Source organism: Moschus berezovskii, chromosome 27 (genome assembly GCF_049115385.1).
Source record: "Moschus berezovskii isolate FMDL1 chromosome 27, NW_MosBer_1.0, whole genome shotgun sequence".
Classification (NCBI taxonomy): Eukaryota; Metazoa; Chordata; class Mammalia; order Artiodactyla; family Moschidae; genus Moschus; species Moschus berezovskii.
In genome coordinates, this window is record NC_142486.1 from 15147676 (window position 1) to 15165191 (window position 17516).

Below are 17516 nucleotides of genomic sequence, written 5' to 3' on the forward strand. Positions count from 1 at the left end.
AGTTACTTGACCAAAGTCACACATCTATTTAAAGGCAGGCTGGCTCCAGCACTGATGCTCTTAATTCCCCTTCTCTCCCCATTTTCATCCAAAGCAGGTTGCCATCCATAATCTCATTAGACCCTCACCTCATGAGGGTAAGGTAGGCAGACTGAGAGACTGCTTCATTTTATGGTGAAAAAAACTGAGGCCTAGAGTGGTTAAAACTTGCCCAAGGTCACACCACTAGCAAGTGAGGAGTCTGGATTTGAACCCAGCTTTGCTGTTGCCAAGACTGTGCCATGACTCCAAAACCCAGAGAGATGGAAAGCTGGTGGAGGTGAGGTGATAGTGGGATCATGGTGTGATTAGAGACGGGGAGGGGAGAGGCAAAGCAGGATGCAGTGAAGGCAGTGATGAGAGTTCTCACTGAGTGGGTCAGGGACCGCCTGCCCCAAGGGGAGGCATCCAGTTTGCTGGGGCTGCTGGGGGCAGCCGGTGGCGGAGGTGGGACAGGGGTGGAAGGGTGAAGGGGGCTGACTGAATGCTGATGGCTCTGGTTAGTCATGGCTCCAGGAAACTGGAGATTCGGGAGGGCACATGTGGGGTGGGAAAAAGCTTCCAGATGCAAGGAGTGTGGGGGTCTCCCGACCAGAATTGAGAATGAGGAGGCTGGAAGCCTGGAGAAACCAGGCAGGGTGTGGGAGGCCTTGGAAAGGGACCTCTGAGAGGCTGAGAGGAATCAGAAAGTCAGTAATAAGAGGGGAGGTCGCCTGGGGGGCCCTGATTGTCTTTTTCAAATAGCACTTTAAGAGGTCCCAAGGGGTTTATCACATAGCACTCAAGGGCACAGGTTTGGGAGTCAGACTATCTGGGTTCAAATCCTAGCTTTGCTACTCCTGTGTGACCTTGGGTAAGTTGCTTAACCTCTCTGGTCCCCAATTCCTTCATGAATGAATTGGGAGTAGCAATGGAACCTGCTTCGGAAGGCTATCCTGAGGATTGAAATTATGCCAGAGGCTCCTAGAAGGAAGCCTAGGCTCAGCATTGCTCCACGAGTGTATGTTATTCTGCAGCTGGTCTTGAGTCTCCCATCAGCCCCCTGGGGTAGGCAAGATGTGGCCCCTAATTTATTTTGGAGTACATCGAGGGCTAGAGCAGTAACCTGACTTGCCCAAGGTCATACAGCTGTTGATGGCAGAGCCAGGGTTGAACTAGGGTTTTCTGTTTCCACATCACCAGGCACCTTTGGTTGGCAACTGGGAGGTGCTGGGCTGGAGTGGAGGCTGCAGGAGGGAGTCAGTTAACTGGATGGGTGTCCCAGGATCCAAGGAGTGGGTCCAGGGATGGGCTGAAAAGGAGAGGAAGAGAGCAAGTGAGGTGGAGAGAAAGGTTACCGAGCGAAGCCACAGGGGGATGTGTTGTGGGCAGAGCCTGCGGAGGCAGTTCTGGAGTGGGAAGGCAGGGGTGGGGGTGGTTGGGGAGACTGGGAAATGGGGAAGGGGAGCCTGCAGTGAGGAATTTGAGGGCCCTAAGGGTGGGATAGGCACAGTAGATGCTTTAGAAGTGCAGACCTGATGCAGCAGAAGGAAAGAGTGGCCCCACATTCTCGATCAGGGACCAGGAGAACCCTGGGTGATGGGTTGATAGCCCCCAGCAGCACAGGGCTTGTTTCTGCTGTTCAGACACACAAGCTCACCCGGCTTGAGGGCCTTTGCACCTGCTGGTCCTTCTGTGTGAATGCTGTTCCTTCTGCCTGAACACTGTTCCCTCTGCCTTGAATTCAGTGTCCTCCAGGTTGTGCTGCAGTTGACTCCCTGGGCCTTAGCTTGGATGTCAAACCTCCCCCACGGCCATTTCTATCATACCTCCCACTTTATCTCCTTCCTGCTATGTGCCGGAGCCCAGTCTGAAATTTATCGTCTTGCTCCTTTTGCACGATCTCCCTCCCCTGGAATGCCAGCTCCCTGCAGGCAGGCCCCCTTCCTGGCTTGTCCTCTGCAGCACCCAGGAGAGAAGTGGACACTGATCAGACACATTTGTTAGATAAATGACAACTCTGTGGGGCAGAGGGAGAATGAAGGAGTTGGTGGGGAAGGCAGAGGAGAGAGGTAGGGGTGGGAAGGCTGGACTAGATGCTGGGATCGAGCAGAGGCCCGGGTCAGGGAGACAGATGGACCGAAGCAGGGGGTGCAGTGGAGAAAGGCTGGTGCCTCTAGATCAAAGGATGCGTGTGCCCCTGAGAAGCAGGTGTGAGCACATGTGCATTGTGTGTGTGTGGGCATGCATACGTGTTTATCCAAACACATACCCACTCTATGACTTCTTTTTAAATTTTTTTGGCTGCATCATGCGGCATGCAGGAATCTTAGTTCCCCAACCAAGGATCGAACCCGTGGCCCCTATAGTAGAAGCTCAGAGTCTTAACCACTGGACTGCCAGGGAAGTCCCCACTCCTTGACTTCTGTCACCCAGTTCCAGTCTCTTTCCACCTCTGGTTTAGTCACCCTCTTGTCTGTCTCCGTGCTGGACTCGCTGGCTCACACTGCCCCACTCCCTCTATCCACGCATATATGTTGTCGCCATGTCACTGACACACCCATGAGGGGCCCAAGTGTCTCTGATCAGGAAGGACTGAACCCAGAGGCTTGGATCTGATGTCCCCTGTCCCCAGGACAGTTCCAGAACATGCCCAGGGCTTCCACACTCTCCCATTTCATCCTCCTGAGCGCTTGAAGAGTTGGCAGGCAGTAAACAGCAGACTGCCAGGGTTCCAATCCAGGCCCCACTCTGTCTACTCCCCATCAGCTGTATGATCTTAGGCAAATTACTTAATCTCTCTCTGCCTCATTGGTCAAATGGGAATAAAAACAGTATCTACTTCATGGAGTGGCTGTAAGGATCAAATTCATTCAGACAAAGGACCTGTAACTGAGCCCAACGCCTCATTATTGACACCTATGTGTCTGATGTATATAATTCTTATCTTCATTTCGCACATGAGGAAACTGAGGCCTCAGTTGTCCATAAGGTGGATAAGGGCATGTGTGATCATCTTTTCTGAGGTATTCCAATTTGCCTGCAGCCTGTTTTCTTTTAGGCTGGTTAGCTTCTTCCAGAAATGTAGGCTGTGGTTATGAAGTATGCACACCTCAGAGCCAGGAGGGCCCACCCATCTCACAGATAAGCTGAGGCCCAGAGAGAGGCCGCGAATTGCCTGGAGTCACACAGCAAATTGAATGGAGGCTAGAACACCTGGCTTCCTGTCTGGGCTCTTCCTGCAGCCTGGCACCTCTTCCTGGTTTTCTGTCCCAGCCAGGGGAGTTCAGCAGTGCTGAGGACACAGCAGAGACAACTCTTTAGGGGCCAGGAAGAAACAGAGGGACAGGAGGGAAAGAGCCTGAGATTAAGTACCAGACAGTTTAGGGGCTAAATTCACTTCCGTTCACCTCTGACCTTATTTGCTGTGAAGTCTTAGGCAGGGTCAGGCAACCTCTCTGAGCCTGTTTCCTCATCTGTAACAGGGGAAAGTCAGTGGGTACCAACCAGCCCTCCCTGAGCAGTAATTATTTCTGGCAGAATCTGGCATTTTTTCCTTCCTGGTGGTCGGTCTCACTGCCTCCTCCAGCCCACCATTAAGGGAGGACTTGGGCTTCCCCAGTGGCTCAGATGGTAAAGAATCTGCCTGTAGTGCAGGAGACCTGAGTTCCATCCCTGGGGTGGGAAGATCCCCTGGAGAAGGGAATGGCAACCCACTCTAGTATTCTTGCCTGGAGAATCCCCATGGACAGAGGAGCCTGACGGGCTACAGTCCATGGGGTCATAAAGAGTCGGGCACGACCAAGCAACTACCACTTTTACTTTCTTGACTTTATTGCCATTCAGCAAATGCAAAGACTGAAGCTCAGAGGGAAGAAAGCGTGCAGCCCTCCAGCTGCTGACCTGGGCAAGCTCGTTCGCCTCTCTATGACTCAGTTTCCCCACCTATAAAAGGGGGCTATTCTTGCCTAGAAAATCCCATGGATGGAGCAGCCTGGTGGGCTGCAGTCTGTGGGGTCGCTAGGAGTCGGACACGACTGAGCGACTTCACTTTCACTTTTCACTTTCACACGTTGGAGAAGGAAATGGCAACCCACTCCAGTGTTCTTGCCTGGAGAATCCCAGGGACGGGGGAGCCTGGTGGGCTTCCCTCTATGGGGTCACACAGAGTCGGACACAACTGAAGTGACTTAGCAGCAACTTAGCAGCATTGTGAGAATGAAATGGATAAATAAAGGCAGTGTGCTTAGAACAGCATTTAGCACATCATCAAATGCTGTGTAAACATTTGCCATAACTGGGCTTCCCTGGTGGCTCAGATGGTAAAGAATCTGCCTGAAATGCAGGAGACTTGGGTTCCATCAGGAAGAATCCCTGGAGAAGGGAATGGCTCCCCATTCCAGTATTCTTGCCTGGAGAATCCCATGGACAGAGGAGTCTGGCAGGCTATAGTCCATGGGGTTGCGAAGAGTCGGGCATGACTGAGCGACTAACACTTTCATGAGCTTTCACTGGCCAATGGTCAACTGAAGAGTTTCAGTGAAGATTAAATGAGATAACAAGAATGCAAGACCAAGGCCAAAGGCGCTCTCAGATGCTGGTATTTTGCTAGGCTTTCAGGGCACAGAGCTTTGCCCAGATCGGGCCTTGTCAGGAGGGGACCCGAGAAGGGAACCCTGTGGTGGTGGAGAGGCCGGTAGGAGGCAGCGTGGCCTTGAGCAACAGAAGAGGCTCTGGGAGGAGGCATGTCTTAGATTTTGCCTCTGGCTTCCCAGCCCTTCAACCTGGGTGCCCTTGAGCAAGTCCATTTCCTCTTCCCCCTCTGCCCTCCTGTTCCCTCATCTGTGAAATGGGGACAGCTTTTTCGAGGGCTGTGGTGGTAAGGATCAGACGAGATTATAGATGGAGAAGTGTCTGGAAACTGGAGAGGATTTTAGCTCTCAGTTGCCTGTAATTATTGCACCAACTAAGTCATCCTTGGGCCCTGTACCTTTCCTCCTCTCTCAAGGGCAAGTAAACAGGCAGCCAAGGATGCCCCAGGGCAGAATCAAGGACCTGGCCCTGGGGACCACAGGAGAGAGGGAGAGAGATGCGACTTGAGGAAGTCTAAAGTCAGCATTGGGCTTCCCTGGTGGGGAACTAAGATGCACAGAAAGCCAGCATGGGAGGGGAAAAAGACAGAACAGGAAAGTTTCCAGACACCTGGGCCAGTGAGAAGCCTCATGACTTGTGGGGAGCCAGGCTACAGGCCAAGTGCTTGAAGGCAAAGAAGGAACATGCCTTCATGGGGCAGCCGGCTTTTTGAGGCTAGCACCTCATGGGAGGCCAGTGAGTCCTCAGCGATGAGCCAAGCAGCCCAGAGCCTCTTGGGGCCAAGGTCTGTGGGTGTGGTTCTGGGTCAGCTGGAGGCTTGAAGAGCCAGAAGTCCCCTCAGGGTCCCCAAGCCCCACCGGGTACCACCCTTCCTTCTGGGGGCAGCTGTGGGCCAAGAAGAGGAGCCCCCTTTCCCAGGAGATATTTGGAGATGAAATGGAAGTGCCGAGCCCATTCTCTGACATGGCGTGGGGAGGATCCCTGGGGACCATCTGAGCCAGGCTTCGGTGGAAAGCTGGGGTGCCTTTGAGGGGGTCTAGCCGGACGTCTCCATCGGGCTTTTCCTTGTGCTATTGGGGCTCTCTGATTCCAAGTTAACCGGCTATCTAGATCACATCTAGCCCCCATCTGGCTCTGTCTAGGTTCGATCTCAGCTGTCTGCGATCTGTCTGCGTGAGTCTGGTTGGGTCTGAGCTGTCTGGTTTCTGTCGGGTCCTGTCTGCAGTCTGCTGGGACCCTGTTGAGGTTCTGGGCGAGCTCTCCTTTTTCGATCTCATCTGGCAACATCCCCTGCTAGACACTTTTGGCTCCTGTCTTGATTTCATTCAGGCTCTGGTCGTGAGATTCTGTCTGAGTCTTAGCTCGTTTTTTTTTTTTCTGGAAATCAGGGTGAACTCTGTTTAAATTTCCATGGAGGCTGATTAGGGCTCCAGATGTAATTAAGTTTAATGGGCTCAGCTTTGGCCCTCAGATTTTCCCCAGCAGGGTCTTGAGTCGGGAGTGTGGAGCACTGGGGAGCCCTCCCTGCCCCCATTTCCTCCTTCCTAGATCTGAATGAACATGTGAACCTGAGGCTCAGAGAGGCTGGGAGCATGGCCCCAGGGGCCCTCCCCAGTGTCCCAGGGGGCATGGGGGTGGTGAGCTCTGCACGTCTGTGTGTCCACACATTCGGAAGAAAGCTCTGCTGTGGGCCCGTGTGCGGGTGATCGTCAGCACATCAGTGCAGCTCTGTGTGGGTGTCAGGGGGCCTATTTCTGTGTGCCTTGTGTGTCAGCCCTTCTGTCTATGTCACTGGCCTGTCTGGTGGCCGCGGTGGCGGTGTGGGAGGGTGAATCCCTTTGTGTCTCTGAGCCCTGGGGGTGGAGGGCTGAGCAGCTGCAGGTTGCAACTGGGAAATCCAAGCAAGGGAGAGTAGGTGGGTGTGAAGTTGGAAGAGGCTGGATGAAAGCAAGTGACTGCATGGAGGAAAGTCGGGGAGGGGTGAGAGTGGGTGGCAGGAGGAAGGTCGGGGTGCTCTCTGTGTCTTGCATCCAGCCCTCCCCGGGCCTGACTGTGCTTGCTTAACTTGATGCCCGCCGCTGGCAGTGAAGCGACCTTGCATAGGGGACATGGCTGGTCGCATTGGAGGCTGGAGGGGAAGAGAGGGGAACAAAGTGAAGCCTGGCGGCAGCGGCTAGAAACATATTAGAGGGGGATCAGGCTCCCAGGACTCCACGTTGGACCCCTTCTCGCGGCCCAGAGCCAGTTACTGCCAGGCTGACATTTGGCCGGTTGTTACAATATGGAAATGCTTCCACACTGGTTGGATAAAGCATCTGTCCAGAGCGCCACCCGCCTCCAGGGTGACAGCGCTCCCAGGACCACTTCTACCCCATAAGGGTGCCTTTGGCTAATTCCCTCCAAGGTGTCCTTTGGGTTGTCAGCTACCCGGCCTCCGGGACCCGGTGCCACAAGACACTGAGTATTTGTTATGACTTCTGGGCCCCCTTCATGTGACCCTTCCCAGGACCCCCACTCTGAGCCTAGAGCTCGGAGCATCAGGACTGCTCACAGACTCTGCCTGTCTTTGCCTCCCAGGCGAAAGACAGCGATGATGAGGAAGAAGTGGTCCATGTGGATCGAGATCACTTCATGGATGAGTTCTTTGAACAGGTAACAGAAGCTGACCCCCAGCCCACAACTGTCTTCTTCCTGGCCCCCCGCACCCCCATCCCTCTCCTTACTCCTCTATCCCCTTGGCCTTTTACCAACCCCTCTGGGTCTGGCCCATTTCCCTGAACCCTGATTGAGCCACCCCCCTCCCCCAAATCCCTTTGTCTGGCCCGACGACTTGGCTGGGTATAGCCAATTTGCTGCCCCAGGTGGAAGAGATCCGGGGATGCATTGAGAAGCTGTCAGAGGATGTGGAACAAGTGAAAAAACAGCACAGTGCCATCCTGGCCGCCCCCAACCCAGATGAGAGTAAGTGCTACTGCTGGGTTGTTGGGAGCTGAGGGCAGAAGGAGGCTGGGGTCCCACCCAAACGTCTCACCCATCCCTCTCTTCCCCTCACCTCCCCCTCAGAGACCAAACAGGAGCTGGAAGACCTCACTACAGACATCAAGAAGACGGCCAACAAGGTCCGATCCAAGTTGAAAGGTGAGGAATGCCATCCCCTGACCAAGTCTGCCTTCCATTGGACTAAACCATGACAAATGTCTACAAACTTCCAGGAGTCAAATTCCTAAACAGTGAGAAGGCATAAAATTCCAGATTTTCCAATTTGCTCCAGATTCCACAGAGAAAGATACAGATAGGACAGGGAAATGAGAGAGAGGAGGGTTTCTGTCCAAATTGCATCGGAGCTCTGCTGGTTCCATCAGCAGGAAGGTCTGCTGAGAAAATACAATCTTCCAGGTGGCTTTCGTTACACAGAGGCCTCATTTCTCCCGAACAGGTGCCGGACATAGCACTCAGCACCCAGTAGGTGGGCTCAGCAAATGCTTCTGAATTGGTATCCTTAGCTCAGGACAGATTGGACTGTGTGGCTGACACCAGGGGGCTGGCAAGCTTGCAGGAGGGACTTGCCAAATGCTCATGTATTCACTCTAATTTAAGGACTTGGGTGCTGGTAATAACCACCTTCCCCCAAAGCATTGTGGGTTGGGAACCTCCTTGTCTGTTGGTGCCAGGGGAATTCAGCAGCGTTACCATGATGTTAATTTGTATGCTCCAGGTAATTCAGCATCAGAAAACACTTGCCAAGCACTCCTCTGTCTGAGGCACGTTGCTGGGCTCTGGGGGAAAGGAGTCATGTCAGATGTCTGGCCCTGAGCGCAATGACCTTGGTCCAGGGAGATGAAGACAGGGACTCCGTGCCTTCCTGGATTCAACAGGAGGTCATATGTGAGCCTCTAGTGCTGATCTGTAAGCCTTTGCACTCAGGAGAGTGTGCTGGAAAGCAGAATGATCCAAACTGGGAGCTCACTGATTGCAAATCCAGACAGAGGGAGCCCACTTCCATCATTAACTCATTCTGGACAAGTACCCTACCCTCAGCTTCCTCATCAGTACAGTAAGAACTACTGAAGCGATTTCAAAGCTGGGTGGGAGGAAAGTTTGTTCATTTTTCTTTCTTTTTTTTGGGGGGGGTGGGGGTGGTAGCAAAATCTTTTTTTCCTAAGTGAAATCTTACCCCAAATTCCATTATATACAACACATAAATATCAGACTGTTCTGGCTGACCTGGGGTTGGGAGTCCCAGAGCCCTATACACCTGGCTTCCCATCACTCCCGGCAACAGCCCCCTCTGAGGTTCCTTCTCAGAAGCAGGGATCCATGGAACACAATTTAAAAATCCCTGTGCTCAGCGATTTCATTGAGCCGATGGAACTCTGACATTAACACACTCTATAAGACTATGACACGGGTTCAATCCCTGGGTTGGGAAGATCCCCTGGAGAAGGGTGTGGCAGCCCACTCCAGTATTCTTGCTTGGAAAATCACATGGACAGAGGAGCCTGGCAGGCTACGGTCCATAGGGGCTGCAAAGAGCTGAACATGACTAAAGCGACCTAGCACACATGAGACCATGAGGAGGGCTGTATGGTTTAGGACTTCAGAAACAGCCAAGAAAGAAGGTAGGAAAAGTAGCAGTGCCTTAGAGAAACTGACCTTTCAGAGCTCCAGAAAAAGAGATAGTCTTCTCCATCTTTCTCCAGCCCTGTGGTGCCATGACCTCTGGCTTTGTCTGTGACCTCGAATGAGTTGTTTTCTCCATCTCAATCTCAGTTTCTAGTCTGAAATCTGGACTGCTATCACTGAACTCCCAGGATTGCTGGAAGAAGTCATTGAGACCTTATTAAAGGATCCCTTCCTCCGGGATTTGGCCCCAGCCCCAAGTCTGACAATAGGATCCCAGTCTAGGGCTAGTGATTCCAACATTCTTCGGTGTGTGTTTCTGGACTTTTCCCATAGCAGCTGGAACAGAGATGTCACTTATTCACTGGCCCGCCATGGCTGGCAGGGGAGCATTGGGTTGCCATCCAGCCTCATACCTCCACCGCTGCCAGGAACAGCAAAGCAATGTTCTTAGGAATGGCCTGGAGGCTTTTCCCCATTTGAGAGGGCCTGTGTTTCATTCAGGCTGCATTTCCAGAGCCCAGCCGATTTTACTCACAAGCTCCTTTATAGAAAATCTGAATAAGTGTGGGGAGTGCATGATCTAGAAGCAGCAATCCCAGTTAATCTGTGTGCTTTTCCAGAACATCCTTTAGCAGTGGGGATTCCTGGGACAAGGATCATTTTCTAAGGCAGTGTGTGTGTGTGCTCAGTCGTGTCCGTCTCTTCCATCATATCCAATTCTTTGTGACCCTATGGACTGTAGCCCACCAGGCTCCTCTGTCCATGGAATTCTCCAGGCAAGAATACTGGAGTGGGTTGCCACGTCCTCATCCAGGGGATCTTCCTGACCCAGGGATTGAACTCACATCTCTTATGTCTCCTACATCTATAGGTGGGTTCTTTACCATTAGTTCCACCTGGGAAGGAGGAGAGCTATTTTCTCTGTTGGAACATCCATCTGCTTACCCTGGAATTTTCCAAGGAAAGGGCGGCCACTAGAACCTGACCCGCCTGAATCTCCTTGCAGTCCACCGGAAAAGTCCAACGATGGGTTCCTGACCCTTTGCTGAGGTTGCAAAAAGTGGAGAGTACCCTCCACTCCCATTCATACAGAGGATGTCGACTGGGAGGCTGGGCAGGAGTTACAGACTTTCAAAGACCCAGTCTCTCCATCAGAACAAATAGCCTCCCTCTGTCGGGTGACCAACTGACGCTCAGTCTCCCCTCCTACTTGCCTTCCAGGCCCCCTCAAACCTTGGTCCCTTTATCCGCCGGCCTCCTGCCTCGCCACCCTGCAGTCTTTACTGCCTGCCCTCGCCTGGGTGTGACATCTGTTCACAGGCCTGCGGCCTGCCTCAGGATGTCGACCCCTTCATATGTCCCAAGCCTCCGCCCCACACGCCCCGGGTCTCCCGCCCGCCCGTCACTGCGTCTTCTCTCCCACAGCGATCGAGCAAAGCATTGAACAGGAGGAGGGACTGAATCGTTCCTCCGCGGACCTGCGCATCCGCAAGACCCAGGTAGGAGGCAGCGGCCAGGCACGGTCAGGGTCAGGGCCAGGACCAAAGCAGAAGGGACTTGGCAGGGGAGGAGTCCAGGCTGGAGCTCTGCCTGTTGGGGCTGGGGCGGCCCAGAGCAGGCACAGGTACGGGGCGTGGCCGAGGAGGCGACTGGGCGGGGCGGGGCTACGGCGGAGGGCGGGACGCGCTCGGACTCCGTGCCCTCGCCTGGCCGCTGTGGTCGGTTTGGGCGTAGGATGGAGGCACTGGGGCTAAGGGACTGCGCTCTCGTGAGGGGTTGGGATCGTGGCACGAGCTGAAGAAAGGGCCATAGGCCTATCCAGTCCCTCCTGCCCACTCCATCCCTCCGCGGTCTCTGCTCCCTGCTTCCTAATGTGTCTGTACCCCCACCCCAGCACTCCACACTCTCCCGGAAGTTCGTGGAAGTAATGACTGAATATAACGCGACCCAGTCCAAGTACCGGGACCGCTGCAAGGACCGGATCCAGAGGCAGCTGGAGATCAGTGCGTGTGGCACCCCTACCCCCACCCTCCCACCCCCGCCGTCGCGTCCTCCTTCCAGGCAGGCCCTTCCCCTCAGTGGGCCTTAGGCCAAGTGGGAGGGTGGACTCCGGGGCCCCATCACCTTAGGCCCCCCGGCTGGCCCAGTCTCTGAACAGAGAGCCCTTTCTCCCCACAGCCGGAAGGACCACAACCAACGAAGAACTGGAAGACATGCTGGAGAGTGGAAAGTTGGCCATCTTCACGGACGATGTGAGCCCCGCGTAGGGGTGGGGTCTGTACTTGCAGAGCATTCATCATTCCTCCCCGGGCTTAGGCTGAACTCAAAGTCCTAAGTCCGCCCTGAAATCGCAAGCGTCGGGAAGGGAACTGGGGAATTCCACGGGGGCTGAGCAGAAAGGCACCCTCATAAAAATGGCAGACGGGAGTGGGCACTGTTGTAGGCACTGTACATATTTACATTTACCTACTAAACTGCTTTATTCCTCACCACAAGCCTTTGAGGCAGCTGCATTTCACACATGAAGAAATCTGACCCAAATTTAAACAAAGAGCTTAAATGACTTGCCGAGGTCACACAACTAGCGGCAGAGCGAGGATGCAGCCCAGTCATGACTCTTCAGCACCAGGATACACTCCTCCCTCGTGACACAGGTCACTTCACCCAGTGACTAATTTGCCTACGTTTTGAAGATTAAAAAAAAAACACTAGTTTTAGTTTTGCTGAAGCTTTGCCCTTGTCATCTTATATGTGAAATAGATGGACTTTCCCCAGCTGTACTCCTGCCACTGTAGTTCTTTCTCTTTCTTGCCTTTTGCCCCGACTGACAGGTTCTGACTCTCTTTCTGCTTCTGGTGGGTGGCAGAATGACTCTGGTTTAGGTTTCTAGACCAGGATTAAAGTCTGTTCACGATCGTCTAGCAGTTTTCAGCAAATTGTTATTTAGAGAATTGACTTTGTTAAATTAGCTTTGAGAAAATCGCTCATGGGCCAGTTAGCCTGGAGCCCTCCCAAACAGTTCTGCCCAGGATGTCTGTCAGTCTGCCTGAGAGTAGAGGGGAAACTGATGAGTGGTTCTCAGGATATAGAGCTAATCCCTGCCAATTGGCCCACCACCATTGCAGTGCAGGGTTGTCGGTACCTTGCCTGAAGGCTGAAAGGATGCAAATGGGCCCTAAAATAGTATTCATTTCTAGGGTCAGGGAAGGCTTCCTGGGGGAAGCGGCATTGAGCTGTGTGCCTTAAGAGACAAGGAGCATTTAGACACGGGAAGATGGGCAAACGACATTCCAGACAAAGAGGAGACTGAACAAAGTCAGGGAGAGTGTTCCAGTTGCCAAAGAGCCATTGGATGATGTGGGCTCTTATGATGTGGGGAGATAAGGACAGAAAGGAAGATGGGATCTTGACTGCTAAAGTAAAAGGTGTGTAGACTGTGGGTAGTGGGAAGCCCTGGAGGGTTTTAGAGCAGAAGAGTGGCTTTCTAAACAGTGAGTGGTTTGGAAAATGAGTGATGAGTGGTCTGGCTTTTGTGGGGAGGCGGTATACCTGATTGTGTTACCATGTCCACCATTGACCAGACGGTGGCCCCCAATCCTGGTGGGGGTCCCGGACCCCCATCTCCCTTCCTGGTGTGTGCTAGAGACTTTTTGAAAATACATTCATTTATTTGGTTGCGCTGGGTCTTTAGTTGTGGCACACAATCTTTCAGTTATGGCCTGTGGGATCTAGTTCCCTGACCAGGGATCAAACCTGGGACCCCTGCATTGGGAGCACAAAATCTTAGCCACTGGACCACTAGGGGAGTCCCCAAGTTTTAGTTTTTGTAATTTAACACATGTCTCTTTAGTGCTTTCTGTGTGCCAGGTACTATTCTAGTCAATATACACTCAATCTTCACACAGCCATGTGAGGCAGGCGCTGTTAGTATCAGTTTTCTAGGTGAGGAAACTGAAACTCCATGAAATTAAGCAGTTTATCCACAGTTACAGCTAGTAAGCACCAACCAGATTTGAACCCAGATGCTCTGACCGCAGAATCCAAGCTCTTCTGGGAGTGAAGGGGTTGCAGCTCCCCTGCCACCCCCCAAACTCACCCTTCCCGCCCCCATCACCCTAGATCAAAATGGACTCGCAGATGACAAAGCAGGCGCTGAACGAAATCGAGACGAGGCACAACGAGATCATCAAACTGGAAACCAGCATCCGTGAGCTGCATGACATGTTTGTGGACATGGCCATGCTGGTGGAGAGCCAGGTACTGCCTCGGGGAGCCTCGCCCGGGTCCCCCGGGGGTCCCCTCTTCCAGCTCCAGTTCCCACCCCATCCCATGCATGTCTCCCCCGCAGGGCGAAATGATTGACCGCATTGAGTACAATGTGGAACATTCTGTGGACTACGTGGAGCGAGCCGTGTCTGACACCAAGAAAGCTGTGAAATATCAGAGCAAGGCCCGGAGGGTGAGCGGGGCGGGTGGGCCTGTGGAGCTGGTGGGCCTGTGGAGCTGGTGGGCGGGACTGGGCTCAGGCTGGGGATGAGGTGAGTGATGAAATCCCGCGAGAGGCCTTATCTCGGGTTCTGACCTCTTCCTTTTTTTCTGTTTTCTCTCCCCTCTTCTTTTCCCTCACACCGTCCTCTGCATCCGTCTGTCGGTTTGTCTGTCTCTTTATCTCTGGGTCTCCCTATCTCCTCTCTCCCCCTCGGCCTTCCTGCCTGCAGAAGAAAATCATGATAATCATTTGCTGTGTGGTGCTGGGGGTGGTCTTGGCGTCATCCATTGGGGGGACGCTGGGCTTGTAGGCCCCCCCAACCCCATCCCTCCCAGACCTTTCCCCCACCACATCGGGAGCAATACCCCCACCGCCCCTTCACTCCATCCCCTGCTCCAGGCTCACCCTCAACACAGGCAGCCCCCCTTAACCTTACCGCCCGTCAGACCCTGGAGTCCCTGGACCTCCCCCGACCATGGACCACCCTCGTCCCCGCACGTAGATAGCAGCAGGCGTGATTACACATGCACACCAACATGCATGCCGCCGGCACATGCTCGAGACGTGTGGACACCCCAGCGTGTGTGTGTGTGTGTGTACGTGTGTGGCTGCGTGTACAAGCGCCCAATCACCCTTCTTGCCCCCCCACCTCAAGTCTATGTGTTGTCGGAGCTTCCCCCTTCATCTGGGTTGTTGTGCGGACTGTGACCAGGGGTGACACAGCAGCCCACTGAGCCCCACTCTTCTGTCTTCTGTAAACAGGGTTTTGTGTGTGTGTGTGTGTGTGTGTGGTCACAGATCCATGGATACACAGTTTGTGTCCGTGGAATTTTGTGTTTGAGTGTTTCGATCCAATGTAACAGCACCGCCTCCCTTGACATGCCCCCTCCCCCTGAGTCTGCTACAAATGGGGCCGGTTGTATGTGTGCAGAGGTTCACACTCATTCCCTGAGGATCCAGGTTGGCCCAAGTACACACAGGTCGTGGCAGACACCCCAGCATGGTGTGGAGCCAACCCTCCTGGCTTAGTCAGCCCCGGGGCTGGCCTGTGTCCTAGGGAACACGTGTGTGCATATGGGGTTCAGCCAAGGCGAGCAAGTGGACGCATACACGTGTTAGTCTAGCTTATCCTGTATATCTGTGTGCGTTTCCCCCGGCAAGTGATGTGAGAGACGTGTATGTGTGTGTGTGTGTGTGTGCGCGTGCACGTGTGCATATCTAGGCTGTGTCTAAAGTGTCAGTAGGTGTTTTCTTGAGATAGAGCCCTCTACATTTTGCATGGGACACCTGTTTTGGGTGGGCACAGAAGTCTATATTTCTACGCTATCTAGAGTACGTCTGCAAGTGTGTGTGCGTATGTGTGTGCAGAGGATTTCCACATAGCGTGTTTCTGCCCCCCTGTGTATGATACCCACATCCGTTCACCTGCAGGGACCTGTGCCCCGTCCAGTTTGTTGATCCAAGTTATTTGCTCGCTCCCTCTCTCCCCAGAGCTGCTGGCCGCTGTTGGGTGTGGCCACACAACATAGTTCCATCGATGTTGTGCAATGGCCGCTTCCTGCCCTGCGTGGTCCCCCCTGTGCACACAACCCACATGCTTATCTTTCTGTGTCACGTAGGCTTGGACATGTAGAAGCTGGGACACCTCAGTGTTCTCCTGCCTGCCGTGGCGATGAGGCCACACCCAGGCACACACACATGCACACAGGAGCCCGGTGCATGCTGACACCAGCGCGAAGCCTGTAGAGGTTGGCACCGGGGCACACGAATGTCTCCTGGAAAGGCTGTTGGTGGGAAATGCTACTGATCAGGGGAATGGCAGGGGCTGCCCCAGGCTCTCAGAATGAGAACGTTCTTGAGATTACCTCAGAACCGAAAAGAGGCTGGTGATGGTCCCTACTGCCCTGTCTGATGCGCTGGCCTTTGGGGTTTAAGGAACTGCTTATTTCAGATGCACTGGAGTGGGCTGAGTCATGGGACCCATTCCCTGGACTTGACTCCTGCTGCAGAGTCACCAATAACTATTGCCCCACAGGGTGAGTCTGAGAGGGGAACACGGGTCCGGGTTTGTGATGGTGAGGAAGGGGCCAGCTCCTCCCTTGCTGCGTAGACAACACATGCATGGGTGGATTTGTGCATTGGGTAGCAGGTTGGGGAGGGGTGCATGGGCAGAGAACAGTGTTCGAAGCCTCCCACTCCATTGGCCCGGGAACTCAGACCCACATAGACGGGACTGAACACACAAGTACAGGAATGCGCCCTGCCTTGGGGTCCAGCCTACATGTGCACAGGACGGAGGACTTTGGCGTGTGTACACGTGGTTTCCTGGAGGCCTTCTTCACGTGAAGCGTGTGTGCGTGAGAGAGACAATGCAGTTGTGACCTTCTGGAACGTAATACCCCACCCTGCCCCAGCCCCAGCTCAGATAGCCAATCCCCTCCCTACCTGGCTGGGCCCTGCCTGTGGGTATGGCCCATAGATACAGGGGACCCCTAAGGTGGGCTGTCCCCAGGAGGGGCGCCGGCCTGTCCATTCTCACAGTGCCCTTCGTCAGGACAGGAAGTTTGCCCCCGGATCTGACCGTAGCCCCCTTGCTCCCACTCAGGCTTCTTTGGGGACGTCAGAGCAGGCCCCATCATCCCCCACCCACCCTTTTTCCTTCCGGCCGCCCAGCCAGGATACCCTCTCAGCCCAGGTGTTTCCGGAATTCCCACGGCCTTGGAGCCACAGGGAGAAGGGTGGAGCCATGGCTGGAGAGATGCTGCTGCCTCCTTGAGTGGCATTAGGTCTGTAACTGCCCATCTCTGGGCCTCAGATGGACCAAAGGATCCCTGAGGGTCTGCTTCTCTAAGTCCCACCCACCACAGGATGTGTTTGCTTGTTGGCTGCTGTGTCTGTGCGTGTCCTGGAATTGTTGTCTGGGGGCTGGTGTCTCTTGCATGTTCTCAGACGAGTGTGTGCTGCCCACCTGCCCGCCAAGCCCCTACCACCATCAAGCCCCTGTGTGCCCCGTGGGTGGTCCCGGGCCTGGCCAGGGCTCACTGCTTCCCCTCCCCGCTTCTCCCTAGCCCTGCCTTTCACGAAGCACACTGCGTGTCCATCCCATGTGCCTGTGGGTTGATGCACGCTCTTGCCACGCCTCGAGCGCGTGTACATGATGTGTTCTATGCATTCACCCTGCCCCACCCCCAGCCTGCCCCGCAGAGGACAAGATGGGTGGCCCCCGGCTCCCTCCTCCCCCACCCGCCCCCCTTGCCTGCTGTGCAACCGTGTGCGTTGGCGTGTGTTTCTGTGTCGCTGGCGTGTCACGTGATGTAGCCGTGTTTGCTGATATGAGCCCCTGCCCCTTCTGTTTCTCCGTTGGTTTCTAGAGCTCTTTCCCTCTCCTCCCTGGAGGGGACAGGACTCCTGGGGCCTGGCTGGGGGCCCAGAGCCAGGCCATCCTCTCCTGTTAGCCCTCAGAGTCCCATTTCTCTCTATTGGTGACCAAGTTGCAAATGGATAAAATACAGGAAAATTCTGCCCCCCACCCCCGCCCTGCATGTCCTGTCCCCAGAGCCCCCCCCCACCCCCACCCCGGGCCGGGTCGGGCCCCGTGGGACGGGAGAAATAGCAACCAATCCAACAGCGGGCGTGCTGTGTGCTCACTTCCTTCTGTCCCCATACGGGACGGGCGCCGTGGGGGCGGGAGAGACATGGTGGGAGGTGGGGGGTGGTGCTGGCCGGCGGATGGGCACAGGCTCAGAGGAGTTTTAATCCAGGGCTTGGACAGGTATGCATTACTGGGGCAATC

General features: G+C 54.4%; 1 protein-coding gene across 1 annotated transcript; it reads left to right on the forward strand.

Moving 5' to 3' along the window:
- The first annotated feature begins 7198 nt into the window (after positions 1-7198).
- On the forward strand, positions 7199-17322 carry STX1B (syntaxin 1B). Its single transcript, XM_088833304.1, has 9 exons — positions 7199-7263; positions 7473-7572; positions 7675-7749; positions 10660-10733; positions 11129-11237; positions 11413-11486; positions 13354-13491; positions 13583-13693; positions 13953-17322. Exons 1-9 carry the CDS (start codon positions 7243-7245, stop codon positions 14031-14033), a joined length of 783 nt encoding a protein of 260 aa, XP_088689430.1. The 5' UTR covers positions 7199-7242; the 3' UTR covers positions 14034-17322.
- Positions 17323-17516: the final 194 nt, after the last annotated feature.